At 39.3% G+C, this 20,446-nt stretch overlaps 1 protein-coding gene across 3 annotated transcripts in view; it reads left to right on the top strand.

Annotated features, from left to right (window-relative positions):
* tle2b (TLE family member 2, transcriptional corepressor b) overlaps nt 1-20,446 on the top strand; it is a 105,306-nt gene that overhangs the window by 40,448 nt on the left and 44,412 nt on the right. For all 3 annotated transcript variants that reach the window (XM_012877897.3, XM_036141256.1, XM_036141257.1), the window contains one exon: nt 5,464-5,508. In XM_012877897.3, coding sequence (XP_012733351.1) covers nt 5,464-5,508 — 45 coding nt within the window. The remainder of the gene's footprint in view (nt 1-5,463; nt 5,509-20,446) is intronic.

The raw sequence follows: 20,446 nt of genomic DNA on the forward strand, positions 1-20,446 counted from the left end.
AAACATGACAGCACACACAGAATGATAGACATTTAGTCACAATAAAGCATAGAGACAACAGGGTAAAGGATAGGCATAGAGACAACAGGGTAAAGGATAGGGTCACAGTAAAAAAAAAAAAACATGTGGTTTCCCTTCCTGGGCAGAAACTCTTGAATTCATACAGCCTCTTTTCTAATTCCTCCAGTCACATGGTTTGTGTTTTCCACGCTGTATAAAGACACACAGCTTAAGTCACTACGCCCCAGTTTTTCTTTACTATCCTTCTATACAGTGTTTATGAAATGTGAGTTCCAAAACTCATACAAAATTTTTGGACCAATCCAAGGACTAAATCATCAACATCACCGTTCTGGGATGTCATATAAACCCCACAGAGGTATCACTACCACCAATCTGCACAACTCGAACATTGCAGCTGTGACGCAATAATGACTGTAATGTTCAGCTATGCTGGAGCTCTGTCTGCACTAATAAAGATCCACCCATCTCAAAATGCCAAATGGACTTAGAGGGCAATCTGACCCATCTTCTGATTTATTGAGCTAATCTTTATTTGAGCATTTGCAAAAGCAGCAAATATAAAGTGCCTTGCAAAAGTATTTTATCTGGCCAGAGAGCGTCCCTCTATACATTTGGGAGTCACCCACGTGTCTTTTGGCAAACTAAAAACGTGCTTTCTTATTTTTTACACTAAGTAATGCCATTTTTCTGGCCACTCCTCCATAGACCCCAGCTCTGTGGAGCGTACGGCTTATCGTGGTCCTATAAATAGATCCTCCAGTCTCCTGTGGAGCTCTGCAGCTCCTTCAGAGTTACCTTTGGTCTCTGCGCTGCCTCTCTGATTAATGTCCTTCTTGCTCAGTCTGTGAGTCTTGGTGGGCTAACCCTAACCATCGCTTGGCAGGTTTGTTGTGCTACCAGGTGCTTTCCACTTGTAGATGATGGATTTGATGGTGCTGCAGGGTAAGATCAAAAATGTGGATATTTTTTACAACCCCACGCTGACATGTAACTCTCAACAACTTTGTCCCTGATCTGTTTGGAGAGCTCTTTCGTCTTTGGTCATTTCACTTCATCAGCCTAGAGTATATTGTGCTGATCCATCACAAGATTAAAAAAAAACATTTAAATTATAAGTTTCAATATAGAAAAATGGGTAAAAAGCAAAGTGGGGGTGAATACATTTGTAAGGCACTGTATCACTCAACGTTTATCACCTGATTGTTGGGTGATCATTATGCGTAGCAACAAAAAATAGACGTGACTTCACAGCAAAAGTAATTTACTGTACTCAATAATCTGACACAGCTGACTTTTACACCCTTGATCTCAATAAATGAAGCAGACGCACACCATAAGTGACACACACACACTTGATGTACAGAACTGGACTTAATTTTTCTGAAAATGTGCTTAATTTTTTTTCAAAATTTAAGCCTATTTTTACAGACTTCCACCATGCGAATATGTGACAGTAGAATCTGTGGAAATGTTACTTTTTATCAGTAATGATTTCTTTCTTAACACAAAATTAAAAGCAAGATTTCCTCTGCTGTATTTTAACTCAGAGGACCCTTTATTACTTTGGTTTATCACCAAAACATTTTAAACTGGTGCTCTTTTTGACTATTATCCTGTTATTATTTAAAGCATTTTTTCCATTAGGTATCAATAAAATTCGACCGCTTTGGGGTCGGATGAGTGGGGCAAAATTGTATAAAAATGGATTGTCTGGCAAAAACTACAAGTCTTTTTCTCATTTTTCCTGCTGCCTTGAATCAATCGTAGTTGGCAGTATTTCGCTAAACATCTCACAACTCATTTGTCAGCTACTGTCCAGCTGCTTTGTCTGGTCAAAAACAAAGTATCCGCTCCAAGGCTGCTCCCTGCATTCTTGCTTTAATTGTTTAAAAGATGCCTTTTTACTCAAACAGCTTTTGAGTAACTTTTTTTCTGTCCTATGAAGATTAAGTTTTATACGTTTAAATTGCTCCCACTTGCTGTTGCCTCATTTGTAAACACACAAAATCACTTATCTCGGTCAATTCATACAGTATGTGTAAAGTGAAGTCCAGTTCTTCCTGATCTATTGTTTTAAATAAATACTGCAATTATCATCTTGGAATCAGTGAAGCAAGACCATCCTAGAAGAATAATTGTTAAACATATTGAGTAATTTACCAAAGTTTTAGCAACATCGACATAGATCAATAGGCTTCGACATAGCGGAAGCCTATTGATCTATGTTGCCTCATTGCACTCCTGCACAGTGTTTGATAATGTAGATGATAATCACAAAACCTGACCCAGGTGTTGTGATGCACCAACAAATCAGGCAGGGTTTAATATCAAACAACTTTACCTTTTTTTCCATGTCAAGTCGTGAGATATCAGATTTTTCATTCTCAAGTCCATTTAATGTATCAAAACTAAAAGAAATTCACACTTTTTTTTCAGTCTATAAATACATCAACAAACTGCTTGTTTTTCCCATCACTAAAAATCCAACATTGTTTAGCAACATACATTTTGATGCCCAAAGAGGGATAACCTTTAAATTGTTTATTTTCTGCTGTCAAGACTTCTACGTTCATCAAGGAACATTCCTGCTCTTTATGTTTATTGTTTCTTAGATTTAATTGCCATATTAAAAGAAAGTTCAGTCAAATGAGTTTGTGAAACACATCTTAAAAAGAAAAGTAGAATTTGACAAAGGGGGAGTGCGTAGGTCAAAGCCCAGTAATAAATGAGTATAAGTGAAAGCCTGATTGGTGCTCTGTTGACTCACCGCTCTGTTGAGGTTACAGTGGGTTTTGTTATTATTATTATTGATTCTTTTATTCATTTAATTTTATCACTTAGAAATATAAATTATTTCCTATTTAATGGATCAGATTTAACATCATTTTACAAAAACATGTTTCTTCCCCACCTAAATACCTCTGTAGTTAATTCAAAGACATTATATCATGACTCACAAAGAGAAAGAGAGGCAGGGTTAGTAAAGATCTCTGCGTAACAAAGGAATTAATTTGCATTTTTGGAAGGTATTAATTTAGGAATCATGCACAAGATAATTCAGTATCCCTTTTGGAAAGAATTAAACAGGAACTTTATTCAAAGATGGACCAGTGTCATTATATATTTAGGAGTATAATTGTGTTGTGCCATTTTACTTTGTTCTAATACGAGGTCCCTGGGGCTATTGCATTGCATATTTTGTGTTAAAAAGCCCTTATCCATTTTCTCTTTGACTTGTAACATGCTTGCTATGAATTATAAATATTTGTCTGTTAATCATTGTTATTTTTGAAGAACTATGGAAATATTGCATAAAATAAATGCTCAAAAGGTGGTAAATATTAGATTTGGATTACAGTCATTTAAAGATGGTTCTTAACCACATTTCTTCCACCAGCAGGATGGTTCACCACCATCCTTCCCAGTTTTAATAATGCGGTTGTCACATCTGAACCTAATTTCCCCCGTCAATTTGTCTGTTAGGCGCTGACTGATAATTTGACCCACTTGAAACAAAACCTACAGGATGCGCCTAAGAGCATTAGACTACTTTTACTCTATCAGTCAGGGTTGACTGACTTGTTGCCAGCTGAACCAATTCAATCACAGCAGCGTTTTCCGATTACCTTAATTAAACCCGGCTGTTGCTTTTTGTATTTATAGTTGTAGGCTCGTAGTTCAGGTTTTTTTCTTTGGGCTAACGAGAAAATACCAGGCATTTCACATACTCCCTGACTCAATTTTAATATATACTTGAGGGAAAACCAACACTGGCACCGAAGCAGTAAAATATGTTGGAGCATGTCACAGCCTGAAGAGAAAACCAGAGATACAACACATGAAAATGTATCGAGTCTCTTCAAAATCTGCCCTGGGGTCTGAATCCATATTTGTCTTGTTCTGTACCTTACATTTAGATTCATTGTATAATCTAGACCTTGTGCAGTATATGGTCTGAATGTGTTGTCCTTGGTCATGTTAATAGGATTTAAATTTAGACGCGAAGCTGCTTATAGATTGATTGAGATGCAGAATGATTGCAAGCGAGTGAAACCAGACAGTAAAAAAAATGTCCTGAAACCGCGAGTGAGACAAACCTGATGACTTAAAAGAAGAAGGAATGGAGTAACTAGGAGGGGGAAAAAAACAGGGAGGGGGCAGGACAGGCAGCCTGACAGCCTCTGAAAGATAGAGATTGGAGTGTGAGGGAGGGACTGAATCAGGCAGGGAATAAATGGAGAGAAGAGAGCACTCGAGTGAAAATGAGCAGGAGAATACAGAGAGGAAGGAAGAGCCATGTCTCGATCTCATCAGTCAGAGCGTTGCCCGTCCTGTGGCAGCCTTTGTCACCATGACGAATCCTCGCTGTCCGTATTGTGCTTACCACCAAGAATATCACTGATGCACACAAAGAACAACACGCGGCGGAGAGAGACCCACACGTTTAGGAACGGCACATGTGCAGTGGTGGCAGGCGTATAGGAAGGGGGTTACACACTCTTTACTGTACTTGTGTCCAGAAACGTGCAGATGCACCGACAGCTATTCTGATAGGAGAACTAGACCTTGACATGGATTTGTTGTTACTGACCTTAACAGGTCATGAGATGTACATTTAATCTTGATTATGAAGTTCATTTTTAAGTATTTCAAATTTTATGTTTGCAGATTTGTTAATGTTTCGGTCAGTTCAGGATGTAATTTGAGAGAAAACCGATCAAGACAATGAGAGACGGCATTTCTTCGGTAAATATTCTCAAGAAAGTATGAACGCTCTATAGACGACACTGAAGCTTAGTTACAGTATAACCCTTCTGATGTTTGTTGGGCCCGCATAATAACATTCCAGTCAGGTTGTGTTTTGGATTCATTTTCCCTTTTGTAGTGCTACAGATTTCCATCCCCAGACTGTTGTTGGTGTGAAATAAGTTTAGGTGAGCGTGCTTTATACACACAGATGCAGAGACATCACGATGGTGCAGGCATCCACAGAGTCTCATTATTCTGATGCCATGCATCATTATTCATTGGCACACCTACATCCACGCAACCAGAGGGGAAAGCAGCGTATAGCAATATATGCACACAGTTGTGCTCATTTGACAGTCGTGCTTGGACCTTGCAAAACGGTAAAATTGCACCGGCATACACGCAGACACACCGAGACAGTGATGCTACATACTGTAACCCATCTTAGACATAACTGCCTCATTACTATGTCACACACACTTGTTGTGCTCAAAGCACACTCTTCCTCTGCGCATCTCAAATCTCTCCACTTGATTATTCCAGCTTTCATGGAAACCACAGTGATAAATGGCAACATATGGGTTTGCTGAGCAACAGATGTTCAACGGGAGATTATTATGCAAAAACTGAATGTCAATGTGCGCCATGAACTAAATGCTCTGTCGTTTGTTTTTGTTTTTATCTCTGCAGTACTATGAAATGTCCTATGGTCTCAACATTGAGATGCACAAACAGGTAGGAAAGACTGTGTTTACTGTGCTTGGATGTGTTTGTGTTGGAAAGGTTGTTGCTGGGATACTTGAAGGATTTGTGCTCGGGTGTTAGTGCATGTCTGTATGGATGCAGCTTGCTTTGAGCAGGTGAGGCGGGTTTTATACCACAGCCATTCCTCACAAGACACATTTGTGTGTGTGGGCTTTCATGCTCCGGTATTTATTACAAATAGTATGTAAATCTGCACTATTAGCACAACCAGACGTGGGCCAGTGTGAGGCTCTGATGGTAGCAACGTGATAGTTGCTCGATAATACTTTAAGATTGTAGTGCAAGAACTAGCATATACATGGTAAGTATCAGCTACATTTAGACACATTTCAAAAATTATGGGGATTAATTAGCCATTATTTGAGAACATCACCTTCAAAACACGCTCCATCCGTCGTCATCCTCTTTCAGGGCTGTTTTAGTTCAGCTACTCATGAAGTAATCCTAAAGCCACGCTACAAAATTGGACTCTGTAGCCAAAATAGGCTCTTCGAATTTGGTCTAAGCAGAGACATTTAAATTTGTTCTTATCTTAGTTATTTTCATTCAACCAAACACAAAATGAGACGGGTGTCTCTCAAATGATAATAAAACAAAATAAGAGTATGAATGTTTTAACAAGTGAACAGTTTGCTTTTATAAATAAGGTTGTGTTGAAAAGATTTTATACCCTTCTCTATAACCTCAGTTCAGTTAAACATGTAGAAAATACTTCACTTCTGTGAATTACTTTGGTAATGGGTAAGAATGGGTAAGAGTTTCGGCACTAAACGTTTAGAAATCTGTACTGACGTTCAAAGAAGAAAGGTAGACATGGTCTAAAACTTATTTGAATGACTCAAACACAAAGTGCTTTCATTTTGATAAACCAGGGTGTTTCAGTGATGAGCTATTTCTGCCAGAGAGAGATTAGAAGGTCCAAGTTAATTTAAGTAGCTATGTTTTGTTTTGAAACACCTCAAAGTAATTTAATACACATGTCAATTTGAGAGTTATCCGTATGTTAATTATTTTTAGAGCGTTAAAAGCCTCCAGTCCAGGAATATCCCAGGCTAATAAATGAGGGTAGCTTTGAATAGATATAAACAGACAAACCTGAGTGTTCCCCTTCACTCCTTTCAATGGCACACACTGTTGAGAAAGATTACACACGACTCATTTGTACAGTTTGTCATTCTGCCATGACAACCATTTCTAAACACTACAGTGACTCAGAAGGGAAAATATTAATCATTTTCTGAAATGGTTTACACTTCCCAGCTTACTTTCATTGAAGTTCAAGTTGAGTCTTGCATCACTGATGCAAGACTCAAGACTTCAGAGCTGACTTGGAGTGAGTCTAAGTCAGCTCTGAAGTCTTTTTTGGGTTTCTTTTTTCATCCTGTGTGGGAGTTCAGTCTACGTTGGAGACCAAAGTCCCCGTTTCTGACTTTGCCACTTGGAATTCCGACTTCAGGCAGACTTCCTGTTTAATTTGTAACGTCATCCCTGGAAAGTCTGGCTCATGTATGCAAATGGCACATTGCATTAAACCACATCCTAAATCTAAAATCTAATCCAGCAAATAAGCTTTCTAAAGAATATTTCAAAATGCTTATGTTCCCAGTGGTACTTGAAAAACTTTGAAGGTGTGAGGTGGTACTTGATGTAAAAGCTTTAAGAACTGCTACAAGACAATGCATGCAGTAACGCCCCTACATCCATGCAATGACTGTGTGCAGCTGAAGCCAGTAAGGTAAGGTCATTGTAAATTGTGTAACGTTTCCACTTGTCCTTGCTGAGATCTGGTAGTTCTTGAATGAAGACATTTGTCTCATGAGCAGTGTGCGCTCTCAGGTGCCCGCAGCTGCTTGTCAATCCCCATTCTAATTGCTGTCTGGGTCACGCTGCAGGAGAAGTAGACAGTCAAATTACATACAGAGAGCGACAGGCAGACAGTCAGATAAATGTCGACGCGGAAGGACGAAAAGGCAGACGCAAAACCTGTTCTAGTTGATAGACCTTCCTGCAGATAGACAGAATCATTATCCAGTTGAATGGCATTTCCTTTAATGTGACTGCCTGTGTCTTCCTCCCTCCCTCTCCATATCTATCTATCTGTCATGCTAACTGGCTCTCTGTGGTGGAGTCAGGCACTGTCACAGAGGACAAGACAAGAGGAGGTTTATTTTTCACTTTTACAATGAGCTCTTGGCATACACCTTCGGAAAGCAGCTCATTGTATGAAACCGTCTCGGAGACGCCTTCCAATAAAAGGCTTTCTGCTCTGCACTTTCACCTCATAATCATTCTGTCATTTAGCTATCGAGGTAATTATAGCAGAGAGATATCAAACATCAGCTTGCTTTACAAACACCGAGTTCAGCCTGGGTGCATGCAGCTTTGTGTTTAAGTTGCCCTGTGCTTTGATTTTTAAGGTGAGCCATATGTCAAAAACCAACCATTACATTAAAAGAAAGAAAAAAAAAACAACTAACCCCTACCCCTGATTCTTGCATTTTTAGTAAACTTGCAACTATGGCTTGTTTCTTAAGTTGTGCTTGTAAAGCCCTTGAGAAAGCTGTGCTAAAAGGACTGAAAGTTTAGTTATTATTCACAGTACAAATGATGGGGAACAACAGGTAAGGCAAAACTGACATGCTGGGAATTTCATCAGTTCAGAATGCATTTTTAACCATAAGTCTGAGCAAATGCTTTGAAAAATAATAAACACATGTGACGCAAGTAGCACAGTAGGCTGTAGTTAACAAGGATTTTCTTTTGCAGTATCTGCTCAGACCATTCTGCATTAAGGTATTAACAGTATTGAGAACTGAGTATTTTTCTTAGTATTGAAATCTAGTTAAAAAAAATTTGTATTGTGATTAAGCGGGTCAGAAAATGGATGGATGGATGGATGTGACAACCCTAATGCAGACTATGTCTTCACTTAAAATGGTGAAGCCTAGAAACGGCACCGACGGCGGGGTAGTCCACTCTATTATAATTCAGCAGATAATTTTTTTTGACCACTTCATAGCGCTCAGGAGCATTAAACGTTCATCCCCAGATGGTAAGTTAACTCTAAATGGAGAAAATAACACAAGACAGTTGTGTCAGCAAAAGCAAGGAACCGTGTCCTGAGGTGTTTAAACACTGGAGCTTCATCCAAACACACAGACATTATACAGTACAGGCATGCCTCAAAAGCAAAACACACTTGATAGAGATGACAGGACTTAATATGCCGCAAAATGCCCCTAATTTCCTCACATTTAGACCCACGTCGCATGTTTATAATATACCGACATACATTGCAAGATAGGAAACTGAAAATGGCATTCCGTGTTGAAAGTATTTACTTATGATTTATCTGTTATGAGCGCATCATCTGCATCAAGTACCATAACAGGGACATAAACTCTAAGAAGATTGATTATTTCTCTTTATCTCTAGCTGGAAAAATCTGTTGATGTGATTAAACGTCTGCATAATGTTGTTTTTTTTTTAACAGAGAACATATGAAAAGAAAATGTTCTCCTCTTGATAAAAGAGAGTAATCCATTTTCTTTGAATAAAATAATCTGCTATCCACTTTACTGGTATTTGTGTTTTAAAAATGTAATTATAATGAAATATTTGTTCTTTAAATTTGTCTAGAATCCAAAATTCACCCCCAAACTCATGGATGGACAGTGTAACATCTTGACTTTGTGTTTGAATGGTTGCTTTGCGGCCAAACAAAATGTCAGGGTTGTACTTTAGTCAGAAGAGAAACTGAGTCTGCAGGAAGGAAAGGGATTAAAAGACACAGAGGGAGGAAGTTGGAGGGTTGGCAAAAAAAAAGCCAGGGAGAGCTGGCCTGTCAGCTCTTGTCACTAAAAAGAGGAAATGTACAGCGGTGCTGGGTTTATCTCTTAGAGCGGGAGAGAGGGGAGGATGACAGAGGCAAGGAGGCCAAGTAAGGGGGAGTGTGGGAAATGGAGGGAACAGAAGGAGGAAAAATGAAGATAGTAAAGATGACAGGAGAGCAAAGAGTTATATTCAGGCAAATGAAACTTCAAAAAAAAAAAAGAGAGAGAGAGAAATAATCGCCAGTGTACTCTGACGTCAGTAGCTTGTAAAGAAGGAAGCAAGAGGAGGCACCAGGGGGGATATCAGATCGAAAGAAACAGTGGAAGAGTCATGTCAGCACAACAGGGAGTGAAAAAGCAGGTGAAATAAAGAAAAAAAAACACAATGATAAAATGGATAGCGGAGAATCCTGGAGAATCGCTGTATTCTAGTTGAGGCAGAAGAAGAAAATGAATATATATCAGAAAGGTTCCTATGTGGTCTAGAAACTGATCAAGTCTAATTCCAGGTTGGTGTGAATATGGAAAAATAGAGGATGGAGTAAAATGTGTTGGCTTGTTTCATATTCCTTCTTTCTCTCCTTCCTTCTCTTCTTTCCCCGTCATATTCCTGCTTTCAAATGCCTGTGCAGATTCTCAGTTATCCGGGTCAGCGCAACAGCAAACGGGCTTAAATCGGAGACGGTCGGACTTTCGCTCAGTTTTCCTGAAAACTTTTTGACGCCTATCCAGGAGTCTTTGTCAGTTCTGGTGGCTCGCACTCGAGCAACCTGCAACCTGGAGGCACATCCTCCTAGGCACACTGCGAGTCAGATGCAAATCAGCAACCAACCCGTCACTCACCTGGGTTGTTAGACACTATTGCTTGGTGTAAGTGGAGTATTTCCTTCCTTCCGTCCTTCCCGTGGCTCCTGCAGGTTTTATATTTTCAGCCTGACCTCAAACTGACCTACAATTATCTGCTGTAAATTTCTTTTAGGGAATTTCTGCATTTCTGCATTAAAACTAGGCCAAATGTGGACTGAGAACCTCAGTCAGTTATGTCTGAAAAACATAGCATTATATGGATATGAGAAATATGTAAGAACACTGATAGGAGGACATAAGAGTTGATACATTTAAATAAAACAATAAATAGCTCTTAAGCAAATAAAGCACATATCAAGCAGAGCAATAGACCAATGAGGGAAGAGAAAGTGGAGAAAAAGAACGTACAGAAGAAGAAGGCTAGTTTGATTTTTTAAAAAGAAGACTCTGATAAGAGTAAAAGGAGGGGGAAAAAATAGAGTATGGCAGAGAAAAATGCAGTTAACCATGGAAGAGAAACTGATAAAAGACAGCAGGGAGGCGAAGGGAAATAGGAGAAAGAGATTAATTGAACGGATGAAAGAAGAGAGGGTAAACAGGAAGGATGGAGCTTTAGAAGTGACACAAAAAAAAGACCTCATGGAACAAATGAAGCAGGGAAAAAGAGCTGAAGATAAAAACGAGAGCCAAGAAAAGAAAATAGAGGGGAACGGGGGTAAAAAGTGGGGAAGAAGCTGAAAGATAGACGTACAGAGAAAGACATCAAGGGAGGGAGGGGAGGGGAGCTTTGAGCGGCTCCAAAAAAAATAATGAATCATGAATAGATTTAACAGTATCTGCTCGTATTTCCTCTCCACACCCCCCCCCCTCGCCTCCCTCCTCCAGCTTACTCCCAACATCCTGTTGAGATCACCGCCGTCAGCCTCCCCCTGCCCTCTCCTCTCCCTCCTTTCCTCCAACACGTGCTCCGTCATTATCAGTGGCAGGGCCATCTCATGTCTCGCCATTAATTGAGCTGTAACAGTCGTCTCTCGCCTTCCTACCCTTCCTTTTGAGCTGCTTTTGATTATTTTCTCTCTCCGACTCGCTCTCTCCTTCTCTATTTCACTCTTTAAATTTCCACCCATGCTCTTTATCTCCGGCCCTCCTTTCTCCATTTCACTTTCCTCTTCTCTTTGTCCCCCCCGTCTGTTTGTGATGATTGTATCCAAACAGTACAAAGGCTCAAGACAGATAGCATCTCCTCCGTTCTTCTCTAAGCTTTATGGATACAGTGACCCGCAGACACACACACGCATCACATTATCTCACTTGGTTCACTTCTATTATCATATCATGAATTCATATATCCTTGTTGAATCCCCACAAGCAGCGAGGGGAGGTTATAAGGACTTTTCGCTGCTTTCTGTCATTATTCTATATTCATTGATATAGCACTTCTGGGGCTGTGGCGGTTATTCCCCGCATCCCCAGTGATGTGCATATGCACCGCATGTACTTTCATTGACTTTATAATTCAGCAATTCTCCGTGGCTCGCAGCTGCTGGAGCCGGGGACTTTACAGATGTGATAATGTGTTGTTGCTGTGAGGTGTGGGCTGATTAGATTGAAGCTTTTGTGTTGCCAGATAATTAATGCTACAGGATGATAGGATGATGGCAGGAGGCGAGGCGTGCGTCCTCTGACAGCTATCAGCAACGATGGCAGTCAGGGAAAACCTGAACACCGGGAGGAGAGGAAGGCTGAACATCACCCATTTAGACAAAAACGAACCCTTGCCAGGGCAGAATAGCATCGTCAAATCTTAATCATTATTTAGCAGTTTTTTCTTTTGTTGTTTAAAATCTTTGTAAGTTGTGCATTTGTTTTTGCTTTTTTTTTGCATTTCAATATGCAAACCTCCTTGTGGATGCTGCAGGTGACTTGGCAGATGTTTATATAAACCTGGGGGAAGTTGAAATCAATGCTTACTATTGTTATTGTTTGTGAAAGAATTATACACCCACTTACATTAGGCCGTTCTAATGAAAGAGAAAGAGAACTTTATACACACCTACACTCGAGTACCTGCAACTTTGTTAGATGCTCCCTACTAGCACCTGGTTGGAACTCCATTTGGATTCAGCAATGCCTTAATTATCTGAGGCACAAATTCATCAAGTTGTTGTAAATATTTATCTGTCCATATTTATTTTTCTATTTGATCGCCACATAAACTGGGCTGCCAAGAATTCTGTTAGGACATAAAGAATTTCACAACACTGGACATCAGCATGGCAGCTCATGTCAAGTAACATATATGTTCATAACACAGTAGGACCCTGTAAATTTAATCCCATATGTCCAGTGATGCCAATTTAGTGACTTTGTCGCCATATTTAGTCACTTTTTAGACCCCTCTATCAACTTTTTTTCTCAAAAAAGTAACTAGCTATACATCTAGTGACTTTTTTCTGTGTTGTTGACAACTTCACATGAAAGCACCAGTCATTGTCTGGAGCGCTGTCTCACAGGCAGCTGCCTCATCCTGAAAGACTCGCATGCAGTCAGAGCAAAGGGAGAAGAGAGGAGACCTGCTCAACTCCAATTCCACATCGTAAATTAATCATGCAAGCGCAAAGAGGCCATAGATCCCACCCTGGATTACAAAGCGGGAAATAAATATGACGTAAATCTAGTTTTTAATGTAATCTTTTTGTTTCCTCTGAAACTGTCCCACTAAAATAATTCCCTGATATGATTTAATTCACACTCTGACTCAATCTCAATCACTTACTCACGTTGTTCACTGTGTGCCTCTGATAACAGTCTTTTTGGTCAAATTTGATACATGTAGTGTGGATTCAGGCGGTGTATTAAAATTCATAAATCATTTCATAAAGTTAATTTGTAGTTCCAAACATATGTAGTGTTTTTAATCACTTTTCGGTCTTGTCAATAGCTTTTCTTTCCCCCACCCCGAATCACAAGAACATGAACAAATATACAAATTAGTTGACAGTTTCATCTAGCGACTTTTAGGACAACCATTAGGACCACCAGTAGCTGAGGATTTGGCAACAGAGTGTATACCCAGTGTATATTCTTTTTAATGGGACTGATGTCCCACCAAATCTTCCACTAAATGTCTTACAAAATATGAATTATTTCAAATTTAGACTCATTCAACAGGTGTGTTTCAAAACCTACCATTCATGATAAGAACAGAAACAGTGTGGCAACAGCTTTAGTTGTAACTAAGGAGCCCAGCGTGTGCCAAGGAAATATCCCTCACATCTTTATACCGCCGCCGCTACCCTGAACTGTTAAAATAAAGCTGGACGGATCCTTGCTTTTATGTTTTTAAGCCACTTTCTGACCCAACCATCTGATTGCTGCAGCTGAAATCTGGACTCGTGTGACCAGGTTACATTTTTATAATCTGTTACTGTCCAATTTTATGTGAGGCTTTGTAAAAGTGTAGCTTTGGTTTCTTGTTCTTAGCTGACATGAGTGGCAGTGTGAGATCTTCTGCTGCTGTACCCTACCTGCTGCAAGGAGATGATTTTTTTTCTGCATACCTTGGTTGCAACCAGTGGCTATTTAAGCTGATGCTGCCTTCTATGTCTTCTCAGATCTTCTACTCTGACCTCTAAAATCAACAAGGCATTTTAAATTCACACGACACATTTTATTTTAAACAACACGTAGCTGTAGATTCTCATCCCAACTCTTAAGTATCCACTATCTGAAGCCTCCTCAGGCTTGTTTATAATATTCCTTCTGATTGGTGGATGTGTGTCTATTGGAGCAAGACTCCTTTGAGGATAGACAGTATTTTAGTTAAATTAATTATAAATGCAGTTTGGGTTCAAGGTTGGGGAAAAGGGGTTAGGTGTCTAGGCTTGGATTACATTCAGGTTCAGAGCAGATTTTTCAAAGATTTTATAAATCACAAAATAGCAGGGGAGTGACAGGTCCTAAGAAGATCAACAGAGTCTGAGAATTATGTCTTAGGGAAAGATATCGCATTCCTTGGTGAGATTATAGCTTTGGCAGGAGTGAGAGGTTGCAGTAGCCACAGCTTTGGGTGATGAACTACATTTAGACTTTATTCGTTGATGCAAAACAGGAAGTCAAATGCCCTAAGGTTATCTTGCATTGCTTTTCTTTCACTTATCAAGCCATCATTTCCCTGGAAAACTCAACTTTTTGTCCTCTGCTTCAGCTTGTGGGCTTTGTATTACTAAGTCATGATAATTACTGTGTTACGTGTGCCCAGATGTATACGTGGTTTGTTTAGAAATCAACATCTCAAACTTAAAAGTGGTAATTAAGCCTACATGATTGACTTTTTGACACATGCTTTGAATGTGGTGTAGTACCGAGCTTTGACAGTAATTTCAGTTTAGTGGGCGGATTTTTTTTTAATGTTAAAATATAATGCCAATTTGGTGTGGTTAGAAGCTGGGTTCATGTAAGTTGACAAATTCATAAGAATGGGGCAATTTTAATGTGCTTTTGTTTTGCCTGTCAGTTAAACTACAACTTAAAACAAACAAAGAAGAAAAAAGAAAACTACAACAGACATATGTTCAGGATTTCGTTTTCTCCAGATAGATTGCTGATGATACTAACTTAAAACTCTGTTAGATGAAAAGGAGACTACAGTAGTGCCTAAATTCCTGGTAAAAACATAGAATTGAAATATTGCATTACAGCAATGATTATAGTAAAAACTTAAATCATATGATTCTTTGGTAAGTACAGAGCTTCACAAATCATAATACTTCCAAATAAATTTTAAACTATGTTGAGCAGTTAACATTTAATGTTAATAGATGATTCTCTTTGTTCCTGAATGATTTCAACAATTGCAAAAGTTGACCTTTTATTAGCTGTCTTTACCACTGATGTCCATTTCCAGTGCCTAAAGGCCCACATTCTGCATGTTTCAGATGTGAAGTTAAAGTAGCTCCCCTGATTTAAATCACTGAGTCATCACCTAGCTTGTGCAGAACTTGATTACGTGTTGTGGAGGTATTTCTGCCAGCTGAATCAGCTGCACTGGAGCAGGAACACACCTAAAACATGCAGGGCATCTTTTAACCCCTTTTTAGATCGTGGTTCTATAATCGTCATACAGTCACAAACTCCTTCTTTACATATCGTTTTGTCATTTATGTTTCTGAAGTAAATCCAGCCTGATCTCTGGGTTTTCATGTGAACTTTCAGAACATCCAGCTGTGATTACCGAACCAAAGGGGCATTCTGTTAAGTCGCCAGCAAGTGAGCTGTGCCCAACATAGCTGTCTGAGCATTATGTCACAGTCTTGCCACAGTCCCTATGGCAAAGGTATCACTAGATTTGTTTTAACAATACAAAAACAACAATGATTTTATTGCAGTGTCCTTAAAGGGGACATAACATGTTTTTTAATGCCTTCCTTTTCATTTTTAAATCATTCAGTCGTGGTCTATATAAAGTGGAAATGCAATGTTCTGGTCAGAATTCCTGATTATTGTTGCCCAGTATCCTCTCTTTTTGTATCTGAGAGCAACTTGTTTTGGTGCTGTCTCTTTAAGGAGGCACTTCACTCCCCGCCCCACTCCAGGTCACAGAGCGTTTCATTCCACCCTATTCAGCCATTTTTGTAGTATGTTGGGGGATGGTGTAATGAAATGTGTGGGTTAATACACCTAACAACCGAACATTTTCACTTATCTACCTTTGTCATCCTTGAGCTTGGACCACAAAAAAAAAGAGGACTTGCGAAATTGGTTAGCCGAGAGTCCATGACCTTCTTTAACAGCTCTAAGGCAAATACTGTGATGTAATACTTCAAAAAGTGTTATAGAAAACAGAGAAAACTGAACAGCTTGAAAAATATGACCCCAAAAAGCATAAAAAGACACCTACGCAGCACCTGGAGAAACCACATTCAAAATGTCTGCACTCCGAGAGACTCCAAGTACAAAACGAAATGTTTTTAAGGGCCGGAGAAGTGGATTTTGAATATTTCCCCTTTTACGTGAGAAGATAGCAGTTAAAGAAAAAAAACAGACATTTATTTCAAGGCTTTTATTTAGAGTTATAGTAGTCTCTGAGACAGCCTTGCTAAACTCAATAAATAAATAAATATATATATATATATATATATATATATATATATATATATATATATATACTACACCAGTGTTACTGGTGTAAAATGGTCCCCTGCGCACCACCATGCTCCACGCTTTAGCTGTGTCTCTGCTGCAGCGTGCATGATTCTGTTGAATTAAATAGCCTCTCTCACATTATTTGAATTGAATTAGAGTGGATTACAACTTGCAGCATTCATCTGAGCAAAGCATGTAAATTATATGATTGGGAATTCCCCTGTATCGGACTGAGCTGTCTTGTTGTCCACATGCAGGATGTCTAAATGCATTTGAAGCTTTAAATACAAGAAGCAATGTTTTACACCGACATCAGCATGTTTTTCTGTATCAGATTAATGTGTTTGTCTGCGGAGTCCAATGCTGAAGATTCTTCTACTGTTTCTGCACCCCTGGACTGCACTGCCACAGGCGTCTCTGTGCTGTAGCACATCACTATGTCACGCTTGCTCTGCAATCCCTGTAATATATTACAGTTCAGAGTGGTTGCAGGTTTGTTATTGGTATATCGGTGAGTCGACTTCAACCTCCTTATTCTGTGTCGTTCCTTGTAGCTGATTGGGAGGCAAAAAAACACGTTTGGATTACTGAATGAACACGTGATCCAAAAGGGTTTCCTCTTCAGCACGAAGTCAAGCTCCGCAGAGACCTGCTGATGACCCGTTCGTTTAAATCAGATGTGTCGCAACAGGTTATTTACAGCATATTTACGTTTTAAACCTTGTGTTATGCGCTTTGTTTTTCTGTAAGCATAAGCCCATCTTGTGTCAGACATTGTAAATTAGCTTAGGCTATGACTGTTGTATTACCGATCAACTGTCTCTAGACAATGGTGAAATGTTCGTCTCAAGTCAGATACGCTTTTGAGTTTCCCTGGACAGAATTTTGCAAACATGTTAAACAGTGAGAATGTTGTGAAAGTGCAAATTCCATTAATTAAATGTTCCAGTGTGCCCATGGGCCAGGTAACCTTATACTAATTTTAAACCATTTAAGGTAAGAACAGACTGGCATAAAAGCTTAAGAAGCACCATTTAAATCCTGACATACTAGTTAGCTTTAAATATATATATATATATATATATAATGTATATGTGTATATGTGCAGTCATGGATTTATGCAAATATTGTTAGTTTGGTTCACAGAGTATAGGCAGGAGGCTGTGTTTGACAGTCAGGATGCTCTGCAGCCAGATTGTTTCCCCTGTGGACTCCTGAGGACAGATGAAGCAGCTGGCTGTCCTTCCTTCCTGTTCCCTCCTTTCATTTCACCACCACACATATGGGGATGAGGGTGTGTGAGTGCATGTACGTGTGCTTCTGTTGGGCCGGAAAAGCTGCGACTAGCGGAAAAACTACGTCTTAAAAGAACACAGTGAAGAGAGTGAACAGAGAAATGAACTGAAATGGATATTAAAACATAAATAATGGGCCGAGTAAGATTATGAGAGAGTAGATGAATAAGATCACATAAGAGGTTGTTTATCCAGTTGCATTGCAGAGGAGCAAAAAAAAAAAAAAAAAACTTGTGTGTGCAGGTGCTTATCCAACTGCCTGCCTAATTAGCCAGGGCTGTCTGGCCTTTTTCTGCATGTGTTTTTTGTACGCAGGTGTTAGAGCGTTTGGAAGCACGGACATGTTTGGCTGAAGTTTTGACCTGAATCCTCGGCACAAGCAGGAGACATGCCTTCATTTTCAACTCACTGCTTTGCTTCATAAAGGGATTTGGCATCTCTCTCTTCCTGGCTTTTCTTTCCGAGTTACGCCCCCCCTCATGCCCTCTACCACATATTTCTTTCTTCCATTCTCACCAGTCACTCTGCCCATAATCCCATGGTTTGGGTTGGATGTTTTTTTTATAAACTAATTTTATTTAAAGGGAGGGATTGAGAGCATAGTGCACATGTGGGTCTACTAGAGCCGGCTTTGGAGAGGTCACAGCACATCAAATGTGTTTGCTTGTGTGTGTTTGCACTCCCTCTGATCAGTGGTGTATGCAGTCCCTCTCTGCACATGTAGCATCTGTGCTGTGTGTGTGTGTGTGTGTGTGTGTGTGTGTGTGGCTTTTGATGTCTCTCCCCCTGCTCAAACTCTTTGGAGCACTGTTGTGTAAAACAGAGCTCGGTTGTAAATAATGGGCCGTAGAGACAGAGAGTAGGGATATTGTTGGACAAAGACTTCTCAGAACTTTAGGAAATGAGTTATGGAAAAAAAAAACGTGGCAGAAGGAAAGGAAAAATGAGATGAGAAGAAAAGAGAAGTAATTAAATTCCCAGGGAAAGAGTGTTTTCATTTAATAGCTTTTAACTGTGACAGAGGTGCTGAGAGTAGCGTCAGACAGTATTTATTGTTTTATCTGTTTCGCTCGCGTGTGTGTATGTGTGTTTATGGAAAAATTCAATGTCCTACGTGCAGATTATGTTTGTTACTAAACGGGCTAAAAGAAATGATAATCGTGACGTATACAGATTTGAGACAAAAGTTTATTTGTGAGGCGCTAAACGCATTTCCTGTTACTGTACATGGATAAAGCAGGATCAACGGTGCGTTCTATGTAACAGGTTAATGTTTTTTTTTTTTTTACTTTTTCATTATCATCAAGAAAGACGCCATGATTCAAAAGATGTATGATAGTGTACGATCATTTTAGCCTTTTTTCATTGCATTTAGTTGCAAAAAAGAAAAGAAAATTAACATGAATAAAGCTGAGAAAACTCAAATCTATACTAGTGTTGGGGGGTAATAAAGAAAACGATCCGCTTTCCAGTGAAGCTTTATTGCTCAGCTGGAATAACCTACCATGAACAATCATGGTAGGTTAGGAGCAATCAAGAAGAAGGCCCAATATGCCTAATATGTTCGCCATAATCTGTGGGATGTGATCGTTATTTATAGAGTAATATTGTAAAAAAGACAGATTCCCTTACCAATAAAACTCTGTTATAAACATTTGTGTCTATATATCCAAGTCTGCCAGAATACTGAAAAGTGCAGTAGGCTAAATCCTCTTTAGGCGCCTTTATATTAGGGGAAGTCCACCGACGTTTGTTTGAATAATGAACAACTGAAATCGCGGGGCGCATGGCCAACACGCTCTCAGAAGACACAGCCGTGAGGCACAAATCATCTGGCCCCAAGCTCGGATCGTCAAATCAAAACACTGGAACTGCACACGTTACGTTTACGTTCTGCCGGATAGTGTGCGACCATCTAGGCAAGGCAAGTTTATTTGTAAAGCACATTTCAGTACAAGGTCAATGCAAGGTGCTTTATATGATTGAAACATTTGAAAATAAAAACAGGATAAAAGCAAGTTAAAAAAACCAGTTTGAATATAATGTAGGAACATTTTAACAAAATAAAACACAGGAAAATATAAACTGAGAGCAAATATTAATCTTGTGTTGGTCATCCTTGCTGGCTCATTGAAGAACCGATGTGAATCTTTTCTGTTCAATTAATTAACATTATGAGTGAGCCTTTATTTATAATTTTATGTATAAAATTACATGTCGCTTATATAAAATGGATTTTCTAGTCTGATGTTTTATGCCAATTTATCTGTTTAATTTAACATTGATAAAAGTCAGGTTGTATACAACACAAAAAAATTAGTTGCTGGTAATAGGTGTTGAGATTTTGTGCCCAACATCACTGCTGGAGATTGTGCATTCTTACACTTGACCAGCAAAGTTCCTTCACATATGTTCCACACTTCGAATCGCTTTTAGATTAAACTCCCTGCTATATGACTGGAGAGTGAATGCTGCACAAAGGCTCTACATTTCCTGCAACTCCTATGAAACAGAGATTAAAACAGGAGAGCTCACCTTTTGGGTTCCCAATCCTCTGGAGCATCGATTGTTTCTTTCAATTCTAAATCGACCTCCTCAAAGACTTGAAAAATTCAGTTTTCAGGGTTGGGTATTTTTTTTGAATGACTTCTTTCACCACAAATGTTTTTAAACAACACTCTGCCTTTAGCACTAAAACAGTAATGAGCAACAGTCCTGAACTGCACCACAATGTGGGCAAGCGTCGCCTTGCCTTCAGTTCTGTTTCCAAAGTGAACAGCCTAGTATCTCATTGATTGGCTTAATCGTGTATTCTTGTCCATGATGTTG

The sequence above is a fragment of the Fundulus heteroclitus genome, chromosome 9, assembly GCF_011125445.2.
Source record: "Fundulus heteroclitus isolate FHET01 chromosome 9, MU-UCD_Fhet_4.1, whole genome shotgun sequence".
Taxonomy (NCBI): domain Eukaryota; kingdom Metazoa; phylum Chordata; class Actinopteri; order Cyprinodontiformes; family Fundulidae; genus Fundulus; species Fundulus heteroclitus.